Here is a 13,571-nt window from a genome sequence, read left to right as displayed (position 1 = left end):
ATTATCTTCAGCCAGACGTTTAGTTAACTTATGAAAAGCAAGTTTCCCCTCTGTGGGACTAATAAAGGTATTCTGATTCTGATTAACCTGATCACACAGCGATGCAAGGCTGACGTTAGTAACTTTAAAGCAGATCCACCTACAGAGTTGTTCTGTTGTTGTTGCCAAGCAACTATAGAATCATACGTTGGCCGGCTCTCTAATGATTATTAGTGAAAAGCCACCATTGATAATGTTTTAAATCGACTGGTCTAAAAGTAGCCCAGACTATTTAATGTCATTGTATTAAAGTATACCTACTGTCATCATGCTTGTCTTCCATGCTGCAAAATTAGACTGTAAATGATTTAGCAAACAATTAAATATACAGTTGTGGAGTCTAAACAAAACGTGACACATAATTGCTTGGAGATAACATGTAGCCTGCAATAAAATCAGGTATCAGGTATCTATCTATCTTTCAAATCAAGCTCTTATGTATATGTAGATTACATCTACTGCTATATTCCTTATTATATCAAACTAAAGTGGGTAATGCTGCATATTTGTTGAATACTCCCCATTTCCAGAGAGCAATTAATAAATACTATTCTCTGACAAAAAAAAACTACCATCGAGTATCTGTGGCGGTTGCAGAACGGGACAAAACGATAAAAATACTTCAATCAGGAGACACGTGATGTATGAAATACATGTTTATTACCGGGACGCCTGATGTGAGGGAATAGTGATTGACGGATTACTACAAGTGAATGAAATGATATTTGGCGATTAGGCCCCGGTTTGCAGGATGATCATTCAGGAGGGGAAAACCGCTCCAATGAACCCCCCGGGGTCTAGACACTGGTGGTGGTGATAAGTGGTTCGGTCTGGTCTGAAGAGAGAAGGTTTTTAGCTTGGCCCTGTATTAGGAGACAGGAGGCGAAGGGGTGGAGGAGGGTTGTGCGTTGACGCCTGAAATTACGACTGACAGAGAGGGAAGAGCAGATTTAAAGGGGTTAGTGGGTGCGATGATTGGCTAGCCGGGGATTAACGCCCCCGATCACTTATTGGGAGAGGAGAGAGTATTGAAATGACGTGTAACACCAGAGGATATTGGTCTTCCTCATTGAACTTGCGCTAAGCTTCATATAATCATCCAAGCTTTAAGAACAAGTAATGATACAATCTCAAAAATAAAATCTAAATCTACTGTGACAAGGGTCCACTCCTTTGAATGTGATAAAAGTCTGGCGGGACTCGCAGAGGTCGCGTTAACCGAATATGTTCCGTCTATGACGGATTTTTTTTAACAATGACGGACAAATCTGAAAGCAGTCCGTCATTTTGACAGATTAGAACAGCGCCAAAGTTTCCCCGCAGCGAGGCTCCGGTGTTAAGCCGTGTTATGCATGCCCTCCAAAAAGGAAATTATACCGTTTCCAAACCTAACTGTGCCGTAGGCTACAAATCATTGAAATGTCTGTGAGTTTTCGCTTTACGCTGTGTACGCTCTCGCGAGGTGCAGCAGCCATGCATAACACGGCGCATGTGAACTCTGTCCCCCCCCCCCCGTTGACAGTTCACGAGCATGCTTCCCCCCTCCTCGTCAGAGTTGTGTAAAGGCCGACGGGTAATTCTAGATTTTGACAGAAGTTTTACGATCCTGTCCGTCAAAATGACGGGCAGCGAAAAAGTCTAGCGCAACCTCTGGGCGGGAGCATTTTGTCTCAGCGGTATCGTACGATATTTTATGTTTGCTCCAAAGAGTAGAAGGAGACTCAAACACACCGCCGTGTCTAACAGAAAACCCTCACACATCACCTCGTAGACAGCTGGTGTGACTTGTCACATACCAACTTCTAAAAATGCTCCTGCCAACACCTATCACACCTCAGACAGGTGTAGGGCAGCCTCAACAGATTCACATGGTGCTGTTCTCAGCTAATACAGAGTAGAGGTCATTAGGAGATATTAAAGTATTGATTATAATTATTAGAATTTACATTTGTATTGGTAGTAGTAGAAGTATAAAAATAAATTGTTCTTTTAAATTGTAAATCCTGCAAAAAAATGCTGCTCACTACCTTTTTTAGTCAGCACAGCTCTCCACTTTAAATACAGTATTTAGTATTTGTCATATTTTATTATATTTGACTGTACCCAGTTTCTCACATAATTGTGTTGTGTAAATATTTAAAAAGTGTTATAATAGTCTTAAAATAGTTTTTTTTAGAATAGCTGTTATAACAGTACTATTTTTTATTTATTTTATTTCATTTTACCACATATTCTTCATTCTGTGTCTGTATGCACGACATACAGTATACCAAAGCCAATTCCTCGTATGTGTAACCTACTAAAGCCGATTCTGATTCTGGAATAGAAGTGATTGTATTAATCGACAAACATATTTTTGTAAAGAGAAATGCAATCAAGTGACTGATAGAATAAATGGTCCCTCCCGTGGTAATGTACACTGGAAACATACTGAGAAATATAATATTTCAATATCACAGAGTTGATGCAGCCCATTAACGGTCACTGTGACTCTAATGAAAAAGACTGCACGATGTTTTAACATAATTTACTACATAGACATAAGTCTACTACAGTGAGTGCATTCAGTAAAAAAAAGTTGTTCTAAGTATCAATAGCCATATGTTCTATGTATCAATGGCCATACAGTTGATTATAAAACTTGAAGCACTGTTGCTGTATGAGTAATTATATGGGATCACTATGAGCTTTGTTTGTGAGAGGCAGACTCCAAACATGACTTTCTGCTTCCTCAAAGCTCCGTCGGGTTCTGTGTTTCTTAAGCTGTGAAAAGCAATAAAGTCCTACATCATCTTCTTTAATTCAATACATCAGGGCAGCAATACGCGTGGATGTCACATCTTAAGAGGCGCTGTGCCTCAGAAATCTCCATCAGCGTGTCTTATTCCATTATGCTTACACCCAATCTCTCAGGATGAGTTTATACCCTGGGGATCAAAGGGCTGCGGTCCCAGACACATGACCTGGATCTCAGGTCCCACTGAAATGTCAAGAGGTGAGGCTGGGAGATGCTGGCTTGTGAGAAACGCAGAGTGTAACTCAGTAAACGCATACTAACAACACATCCTCCGTGGCAGCTTCGAAATGAGCACTGCTACTACTGGTGAGGGGGGGAACTGATACACATAGGGAAGGGATTAGTTTAAAGTTCAACGAGTGCACCATGGTGGAGCAAGAAAACACATTCTGGATTTCTTCGTCTTCTCCTCAGTGTCTTCCTTTATGTTTATGATGATTGGGTGTTATTATACTTCCATTGCCTTCTGAGTATATACTGTACAGCAGATCTATAAATATTTGATAATCCACTGATACTGATATCAATAGAGGAGTGAAAGACACCAGGGTGGTTGGGGATTTGCCTCTCAGCCCATAAGATGGCGTGTAGAAACAGCCCTGTTGTTGTTAAGTGTGACTAAAGCCCTGCCTTAGCCTCTTGCTTTTCCTTTAATCTTACTTTGTACATGATTAAAACTACACAGTCCCAGAGCAGTATGATACACTGCAAAAGCTGCAATAAGATTACATCGCATCAAACAGAATACCAAGGCTAGAGCATGATTAATGGCTTTTGTACACTGGGTGAACAAATGTTAAGAAATAGAGCAATACACATCTATGGCACAACATTTATTTTCTCTACTTTTTCATTGCATGGGCATTTCTCCTGAGCAATCCACGGATCTTTCGGCAATTGTTTTCTAGACAGCACCTGAACAAGCTGCCTTGAGTCATAAGCTTGCTGAAGACATGCACAAAAAGAGCACACATTTGTCAGAAAGGTATCTGGGAGGAAGTTGTTTTCAGTTGAAAACCAGAGGGAAATATGTGCTTGTTGCCAAGGTAGAATTGCCAAAAGATACCTTGTGCAAATCTTGATTTCCACTCGGGCCAAATTCTGAATATATTCAAACAGAATCAGAAAGTGCAATCAAATAAAACATGGTTTGGTTTAAGAATGGTAAATTACAGAAGCAGGCAGTTGATTGGGTGTTTTATTATCCAGTTAAATTCTACTAAAGTGGTGAGCGCTGTTACCTTAGACACTCTCTGGGCCACCTCCCGGCCAACAGAGAGCCCTTGGACAAATGTGCGTGCAGCGATGAATGCCCGGGTAACCTGAGCCTTGAGTTTCCTGGGCACGTCTCCAAAGGGCTTGAGCTGGTCGGTGTACTTACTGATACACTCCAGATAGTCCTCAGTGATGACGTACTGGGAGTTGAGCAGCGTGAACATACGCTCCAGTAGCCGCGACCAAAAGTCATTAAGCATTTCCTCCAGGTTAACATTCCCTCCTGTGTAATAGCGCTTCAGCTCTGCAAACAGGTTCTCAAAGACCTCTGAGTTCTGCATGTAAGGCTTGCCATAAGTCCTCACAAACATCTCATTCAGGGACCTCTCCGTGTTTTCCAGTAGCTCCAGGAAGAATTCTGGGTTAAAAGGGAAACAAAAAAGTGTTAATGCCATATTTTCTTTCATGTGTAACGTGTTGGTGTAAATATTATACTGTACATGGCATACATAGAGATGCTGGCACTGGGACCCTCCCCTGATGGAAATACAAATGCAGCAAAATGACAAACTGTGTCTGATTACAAGATAGAAGGCTGCTTGATTGCAGTGCTGTCACCAAAAAAAGCAAATGAATTACAGCTTCTGATGTTGGTTTCATCTTTCAGCTTGGTGGGTTTACTTTTGACATTGCAATGTGAGCCTTCCTCATGTATATTTCTGGAAAGCAATAAGTTCTGTGTTTGCAGTGCATGAGGTCTGTATTGTCCCTATTTCCCCTGTACACCCAAAAGACATTTGTGCACCTCAATAGAAAGGATATACTATGTTGTTGAAAGACTTCCTGTCCTCAGAATCTGCACTGGAACATTGCTCTATATGCTGCAGGCAAAAGGCTGTCAGATGAAGTGTATCTTAAAACTATTCCACAATTGAGTTTATGTGTAAGATTTGCTGCTGTTCTGCATTCTGGTTTTCAAGCAACACCTGTTGTTTACCTCATGGCCTCTTTAACTCACCACAAATTGGGAAGAGATGATACTATTTCTGACCATCTGCCATCCATAATGATAGTCCTTGGGTTCAAGGACAAAGATTAAAATATAAATAGGATTTAAGACCCTGCACACTTAACTGCAAAGAAGAGACATATTAGACTGGGAAGAAGAGATTCAAATAGTATTGGAGTATTGGCTACTTGGAGAGTGCGGAAAGCTTTGACATACTGTATTATTACTTCATTAGGTTGATAAGCCGAACATCAAACTGTCGCTGATTAACACATTTTAGAAGACATTAGTATTTCTTTGAAGCCTGGTTATGGACAAAAAGTCCCACACAGATTCTTATATTCAATTATCCTTTGTTTGGTTTTAGTCTCTGCTAACTCCTGATGGGAACATGAAGTGAAAGGCCATGTTGACCCGACAGTCACCAACTCTCTTTTGCCTGCTGCTTGGTGCTAGGCTTGTCCTGTATGGTGTGTGTATCGGAAAGAACAGCTGCCTGCTCGGGATCTGGACCAGGGTTGATGAGAGCTGAGAGACTAAATCGAAATGATAACGTTTCTGGCCGCACAACACAAATATTTTCTAAAATACTTTGGAGGGTTGTGTTGATAATTCCCTGAGTTGAATGCTTAGTGAAAAAGAGTGTGACGGTGTAAGAAAGCCTGCAATAAAACAAAATGAATAGGTGGGAATAATAACAAATAATGAGTGCGTGGGTTGTCTCAGTAAACGCTATTGATACCTTGAACCTTGTTAACACTAGTGTTTTGACTTTGTAAATCTCAATCCTCATGGCCTAAATCTGTCCAGCAATTCACAGTAGTTTAAATGACCAACTATCCACTTAGTCATTCTGCCTCTCGGAGAAATTCGCATTAGTCACTGACTGGCACTGACACAGCTATAATGGATTTGAAGTGGTTATTAGTGCTCTGCAATGCAGGTACAATTACAAAGTGCAGCAACAGAGAAATGACGTTACCCTAAATCACATCTGGTTAGCTATCAAGAGCTGTCCATTTTGTGAAACCAGCAGAAAGTAAAATGTAGCAGAGAACAGGATGTTGTTTCATAATGTTATTACGTGATTGAGACACATGTATTTTTAGCTGCAACAAGCAGGGTAAATGTCACATTTTTCACAGGAGAAATGCTAGATTCCACTCCTGCATACATCTTTTCAGCCTCAAACGGCTTCCGATTATCACATTCAATGCTTGTTAAAGAATTGCTGTGTCTACTCTTATCACAATTAATTACTGTTCATTAGTACGTTTCATGAAAGGTACCAGTGTGTATTAACTGTAAGACATCCTCTGGGGATCTGATTAAATTAGTGTTACTCTCACACATATTCCCTGCTATCCTCAGAGGATATGTCTTTTTTCTTTTAGTAGCACATACAATATGCAGGACTTGTGATGTTGGTCAAAGTAATTATTGAGACTAAATGAAAGACTGCAGTGATTAGTTCTTTACATAAATAAAACACAAAGCATCAAGCATGATTTGTGTCTCAGAGACCCGCTGTTAGTAATGAAAATAGTCAATGACAGCTTCAAAACTAATTTCACCCAAAGAAAATGTGCATATTAGAAATAATCATCTTTATACAGTCAGGTTTTTTTGCCCAATACAATTTGTCTGCGGAAATATTGTGTGAATATAACAGACGCAATTAAGGTAGATTTATTGTTAATATGGCAAGTGTAGTTGATATAATTCTAAACTCTGTTTTGGAGTGATTACATTGAATAACTTCATTATAGATGAGTTTAGTATAATTCAGTGAATAATATATTGAGTTGAAACAGACAACTTAATCTAATTAGGGAAAATTCACGAGCGGGTTATATTATACAATGGCGAATGTATTGAAATGTCAGAGACTAAGATTATCAGGAAAGCTTACATAAATCCTCAACACATCTTAGTAATTAAGAAGTCTGTTGAAGGAAGTTTTTCCATTAATTAGCACTTCTTTATTAAATATTATGAATATGTCTTTATTATCAGGCTATGTTCCACAATCATTCAAAGTAGCAGTGATAAAACCGCTTCTTAAAAAGCACAACCTCGATCCAGAGGTTTTAGCCAACTATAGACCTATTTCTAATCTTCCGTTCCTCTCAAAAATTCTTGAGAAAGCGGTCGCAAAACAGTTGTGTGATTACTTAAAAAACAATGATTTATTTGAAGATTTTCAGTCTGGCTTTAGAACACATCATAGCACAGAGACAGCTCTGGTCAAAGTCACAAATGATATTCTAATAGCCTCAGACAAGGGACTTGTCTCTATTCTTGTTTTGCTCGATCTTAGTGCTGCATTTGATACCATCGACCATGATATCCTATTGCAAAGACTAGAGCACTTAGTTGGCATACAGGGAACTGCTTTAGGCTGGTTTAGGTCCTATCTATCTGAACGCTCTCAGTTTGTACGTGTTAACGATGAATCTTCCACGCAAACCAAAGTTAGCCATGGAGTGCCACAGGGCTCAGTGCTCGGACCTATTTTGTTCACATTATATATGCTTCCGTTAGGCAATATTATAAGGAATCATTCTGTAAACTTTCATTGTTATGCGGATGATACTCAACTATATTTATCAATCAAGCCTGATGAAATTAATCATCTAAATAAAATTCAAGACTGCCTTAAGGACTTAAAAACGTGGATGACCTTAAACTTTTTGATGTTAAACACGACCAAAACTGAAGTTATTGTACTTGGCCCGAAGAATCTACGAAACAAATTATCTAAAGACATACTAACTATGGATGGCATTAATTTGGCCTCCAGTGAGACTGTAAGGAATCTTGGTGTTATATTTGATCAGGATTTATCCTTTAACGCCCACATAAAATCAATTTCAAGGACCGCCTACTTCCATCTACGTAACATTGCAAAAATCAGGCATATCTTGCCTCAAAACGATGCAGAGAAACTAGTCCATGCATTTGTTACTTCTAGGCTGGATTATTGTAACTCTTTATTATCAGGGAGTACCAAGAAGTCAATCAAGTCGCTTCAGCTGATTCAAAATGCTGCGGCTCGTGTACTAACCAGAGTTAGGAAAAGGGACCACATTACTCCTGTTCTGGCTGCCTTACACTGGCTCCCTATAGAACACAGGATAGAATTTAAAATTCTTCTTCTCGCCTACAAAGCCCTTAATGGGCAGGCGCCATCTTACCTTAAAGAACTCATTATACCCTACTGTCCTACTAGGGCATTGCGTTCCAAGAATGCAGGGTTGTTGGTTGTTCCTAGAATCTTTAAAAGTACAATGGGAGCCAGAGCCTTTTCTTATCAAGCTCCACATTTGTGGAATCAGCTTCCAGTTTGTGTTCGGGCGGCAGACACCCTATCCGTTTTTAAGAGTGCGCTTAAGACCTTCCTTTTTGATAAAGCTTATAGTTAGGGCTGATTAGATTCAGCCCCTAGTTTTGCTGATATAGGCTTAGTTTGTCGGGGGACATCTTACTTCTTCCTTCTCTCTGTCTGTACCTGTGTACTCTCATGTTCCGATTAACCCAGCTTCCCCAAATGTCTTTCTTTTTGGTGTCTATATACGCTGGGATCCGGAGTCATGGATGATCCTGCGGTCCTGTGTCCTGGATCGCGAGCGCTGGATCTTGAGTCGTGGCTGTGGTCCTGGATCATAGGTCCTGGATGGATATCCTCGTGGATTCATCTTCCTATTATACACACATGCATTTCCAAACATTTGGACTACCTATGTTGCAAATGTATTATCTTTTCAATTTACACACGGCATCTATTGCACGTCTGTCCGTCCTGGGAGAGGGATCCCTCCTCTGTTGCTCTCCCTGAGGTTTCTCCCATTTTTCCCTTTAAACTGGGTTTTCTTTGGAAGTTTTTCCTTGTACGATGTGAGGGTCTAAGGACAGAGGGTGTCGTATTGTCATACTGATATTCTGTACACACTGTGAAGACCACTGAGACAAATGTAACATTTGTGATATTGGGCTATATAAATAAACATTGATTGATTGATTGAAGTCTGTCCAAAAAAATGGCTTCAGTGCTGCAAAGATGCTGAAATGCTGGACAGGGGGACATTTTAATACTTCCACCTAGCAGAGAGTTCATTACATTTAGCTGATAAAGCTCAGTTTGGCTCCAATTCCTCCCTGAGCGCACATTGCAGAGGTTACACAGAGGCTTTCGGTCTGCTTGCTCTTACAGAAACCTCCTCATGGATGATCTCCTGGATGTCAGAGATGTCAGTAGAAGTCTCAATTTGAGAAATCTATAAACAATGCACTCCTATTATAATCTAGAGAACAAGGGAAATGTGGTTTTCCATTATAAGCAGACCACAGACTACAGAAATGATAAAGCAACTAACAGAGGTATACAGTAGGTGTGAATAGGGTGGCATCCACTGCCCTCATGGGAAGTGAGCAGCATAATTAATTACTGCAAAGACTCCTGAACTGTGACCAGCATAACTAAGGAGGATACAAAGGGTTGGTTTTCCACCACAATTCCCTTTTTCAGTTGAGTAATTACACTCTGTCATGAAACAACCCGTGGTGAGGAAACTGTGGCAAGGCAACTGTGGCAAGGTAACCTGGTCCAAGCAGAACACCGTTTAAAGAGATATTTGTGTACAAACATAGTAATCATAAGTATATATATATATATATCAGGCTGCAATCAACACCTAAAACTGGTATTTAATCATAGTCTGTGGGTTAAAAGTCAATAGATTGAACTTTAGAAAATGTTCGTTTTGCACAGTTTTGCATATTAAGCATTTGAGTATAAATAGCAAGATGATTTTTTAGATGGAAATATCACAATGTGTGTCTCAAGACAAAACCCATACAGTATTCAGGCACAGCTTAAGGTTCAAACAGGGAGAGTGGAGTACAATTTAAGAGTCAATACAATGAGGCTGTGTAATTACTGCAAAACTCAGGAGCAAGCAGACAATTTGTTCACCTTCGTTCATGAAAGCCGCAGCCTCAATAAATCCAGTGGAAATCAGTCCCAATAGGGATTTTTGTGAACACTGGCAGAAAGGAATACAGTTCACAGAAATGCAATTGAAGGATGGACTTTCAACTCATTTAGTGTTGAATGGAAATGTTCAAACATGTCCAGGGTGTAGGGAGAATCTTTTAAACCACTGGAACAACTCCTCGCTTACTGCTGATGTATTAATCTAACTTCAACGTTTCAGGTTCTTCGTGTTAATAAGTATATGGTCCCCATCACAGGACTTCAATTCACACATAGCTGCCTCAATCATCCAATTATTTATAACAAAGGACTGCCGAGATCGACTTGACTGATGGTCACCTAGATCTCACTTAAATTATTTGTCTCACCGGTCAGAAAATAGCACAAAAGTAATAAACAATCCGAAAAAATGCAGTATCATTTATGTAACCTCATTATTTTAAAAAGGTAAAAACTAAGAAAAGAATAAGTTAATTTAAGAGCAAACATACTGATGTATCATGAATCTTACACTGTAATCAAAATAAACTAATCGGTTCAAGGGACTAGAACTTCATTAGCTGAAAGAATTTTTCAATGTCATATTACATAAACATATATACCCCCAATAGCTAGTCACTGTGACCTTTTTACCTGTGCTGGACTATGGGGATCTGGTCTATATGAATGCACCTGCCAATTGCCTGGTCAAGTTAGATGCTGCGTATCACAGCGCACTGAGATTTGTGACAAACTGTAAAGCATTAACCCATCACTGTACCCTGTATGCAAGGGCTGGTTTGCTTTCACTAACTGTACGGAGGCTCAGTCACTGGTACATTTTTATATACAAAGCCATGCTAGGGAAACTTCCATCTTATATCTGCTCCCTGATCTCACGGAGAATTGTAAGTGGCTACTGCCTGAGATCGAATGCTGTGGTATTTATTAAATGTACCAACTGCTAGGACTGTCTTAGGGAAGACAGCTTTTAGATGCCTCCTCTGTCTTGGAATAGTCTGCAAATTAAATGGAAACTGAACAATCTGGTGCCACTAAATGTTTTTAAAGCTCGGTTGGATGCTACTCAATCGGAAGCTGTTGGTACCTGTTCATGTGGATAATTGTGTAAATGATGCTGTATGATGTCCTTTTGTTGTTCTATTTATGTTTTTATGTTTCATGTGGAACTACTTGAACAGGGGTCCCTTGGAAAAGAGATCAATGATCTCAATGGGATTTTATCTGTATAAATAAAGGTTTGAAATGAAATGAAATGAAATGAAATAGCGTTTAATAGTCACTGTTCAAGGCCCATTCATTAGTACATGAATACAGTTACATCCATATAATTAAAATAATATAAGAACGATTCTATGCATATATTACACATACATATTTATGAAAGGCTTTACAAAAACGTAAAGACAAAGAGGTGCTTGGTTAACACGCAGCTCCAGAGCACATCAACTGGGAGAAGTATTCCATATTCACGACTGACCTTTTTGAAACCATTCAAATCAGAGAAAGCTAAAACATGTTATCCAGTAAAAATGCATTGTTTAGTTTTAAGGAGGTGGGGAGAAGACTCATAGTTTGTTTGAACATTTCACGGATAACCCACACTCTGGACTGGCCTTGGAAGAGGTCTTTTGGGGGAAATATGAATATGAATAACACAAATGTCATGTTACTGGGTTTGTTGAGCTTCAGGGTGTGTGACCTGGGCTTGTAAAATTGCTTCTGAATGTGAGTATTTTTAAGAATTGTTACAAGTTGAAGACTTTGTGCCGAAATATCATGGAACTGCTCAAATAAATGCATGAAACGGGTTACATTATCATGAATTCTTGTAAAATCAGAAACTGCATAAAGGGACTGAAAAAATATGCTCAACTGTTGAAAGAACTTTGGTAGATCAAGTGCGATGAAATAAGTAATGAAACTCTTACAATATCTTAGTTTCAGTGAAGCATTGCATTTAATTTCCATTATCAAAGAAAGGTAATTCAGAACAAAGAGATTTTTCAAATGATTTGTTGGATGTCGTCTCGTAAACAAATCTGTAATTTATCAGTGAGGCTACCCTGAGTGATATGCACAAGTTGCAAATGAGCTGCTTAGCCCTCATGCAGAAGAATAAACACTCCTTTATCTCCAGCAGAGCCACTCCGTGTCTTCTTCAGCCAGTCACAGAGGGAGCCCATCTCTCACTATGTGTCATTATTGGAACCTATAGGGCTTGGTTTGCAACCCATCAAAGCTCTTGTGCATGAAACTGGCAATTTTGCTGCCAAAAGGAACAATTCTAATTGCACATGTCAATCATAAGTAGATGCCTGATTGGTCTGACAGGAGGCACTAGTCTATAGAGGGCTGCTCTGAGTGCTATGCTACTGTACAGAACATGACAGGCTGACCTTTTCTGTCTCCATTTCCATGTGTTAATTATTTTAGCCTGTCGGTTGGGAGTCACACAGTGGCAGTTAAAAGCAGACACTTTCACGTAACAATCTGGTATATAAAAAGGTGAATAGTCTGCTGGTGAATCAAGGGGGAAAAAAAGATCTAATGTCATGTCATTTTACTAGAATGTTTTTCCTCATATTCAAAAGGTACCATATATGCCGCTTCACAAATGTTAGCATACAGTCTAAATAGTAAAGAATAATCCAGACTATTTACTTTTAAAATGCTTATTTTTAACCATGGATGTGTACTTTGTTTGTTGTTTTTAACCAACATGTATGGGCTCAGAACAGTCTCATAATACACACATGCACACAGAAGGATTCACACTTGTATTTCCGGGTTCCACACTTGTGTTTTTCAATGCACACACAAATGTGTTCCGTTTCATATACATGTAAATAAAATCCAATTGCAGAAAAAGGTTTTACATATGTATTTTTGATCCTCACATATTTGTTTTCCATTTAAAACCTCTGCACCTGCAAACACAACCAGCTTTCTGTGCACGGATCGCTGTGCATTCGTGTGTGGGTTTTTTGGAGATGGGTCTGGCTGCAGACCGCAGCAAGGAGGCGGATCCTATAGGGGCGTTTCCTAACTTTTTTTATCCAATAGCAATTTAAGGGATTCCAGCTGCTTTTATAAATCCTTGCAGAAGACGTCATTCGTTCTAGTGATGGGAATTCCGGCTCTTCTTGGTGAGCTGGATCATTTGGCTCACCAAGAAGAGCCGGCTCTTTCGGCTCCCAAAGGGCTCTTCAGTTTACCACATATTATACCTTTTAATTAAATCAAATGTAGCGCTGTTTTGACTAATGATTTATATGTGTACACATATATCACTTAAATTATTCAAGACATCCTTTGTACTAAAGTATTCAAAAGTAAAAATTACATGTTTAATATAAATTATTTGCTGTGGCCAATTGTTTTCATTGCATTTACAGACCCGTGTAACTCTCTGATACCACCCAATGAATGCATTGACTTGCTTGTAGAACCACGCTACACAAAACAAATGGCAACACCTATAAAAACCATTTTAAAAAAGGGGCTACTGTATC

General features: G+C 39.3%; 1 protein-coding gene across 2 annotated transcripts in view; it reads right to left on the bottom strand.

Annotated features, from left to right (window-relative positions):
* LOC117467023 (glypican-6-like) overlaps positions 1–13,571 on the bottom strand; it is a 117,591-nt gene that overhangs the window by 67,051 nt on the left and 36,969 nt on the right. For both annotated transcript variants that reach the window (XM_034110579.1, XM_034110580.1), the window contains exon 3: positions 4,078–4,469. In XM_034110579.1, the coding sequence (XP_033966470.1) occupies positions 4,078–4,469 (392 nt within the window). The remainder of the gene's footprint in view (positions 1–4,077; positions 4,470–13,571) is intronic.

Source organism: Pseudochaenichthys georgianus, chromosome 21, assembly GCF_902827115.2.
Source record: "Pseudochaenichthys georgianus chromosome 21, fPseGeo1.2, whole genome shotgun sequence".
Classification (NCBI taxonomy): domain Eukaryota; kingdom Metazoa; phylum Chordata; class Actinopteri; order Perciformes; family Channichthyidae; genus Pseudochaenichthys; species Pseudochaenichthys georgianus.
The sequence above is the reverse complement of the archived record's forward strand: the minus strand, read 5'-3'. Positions and strand labels throughout refer to the sequence as shown.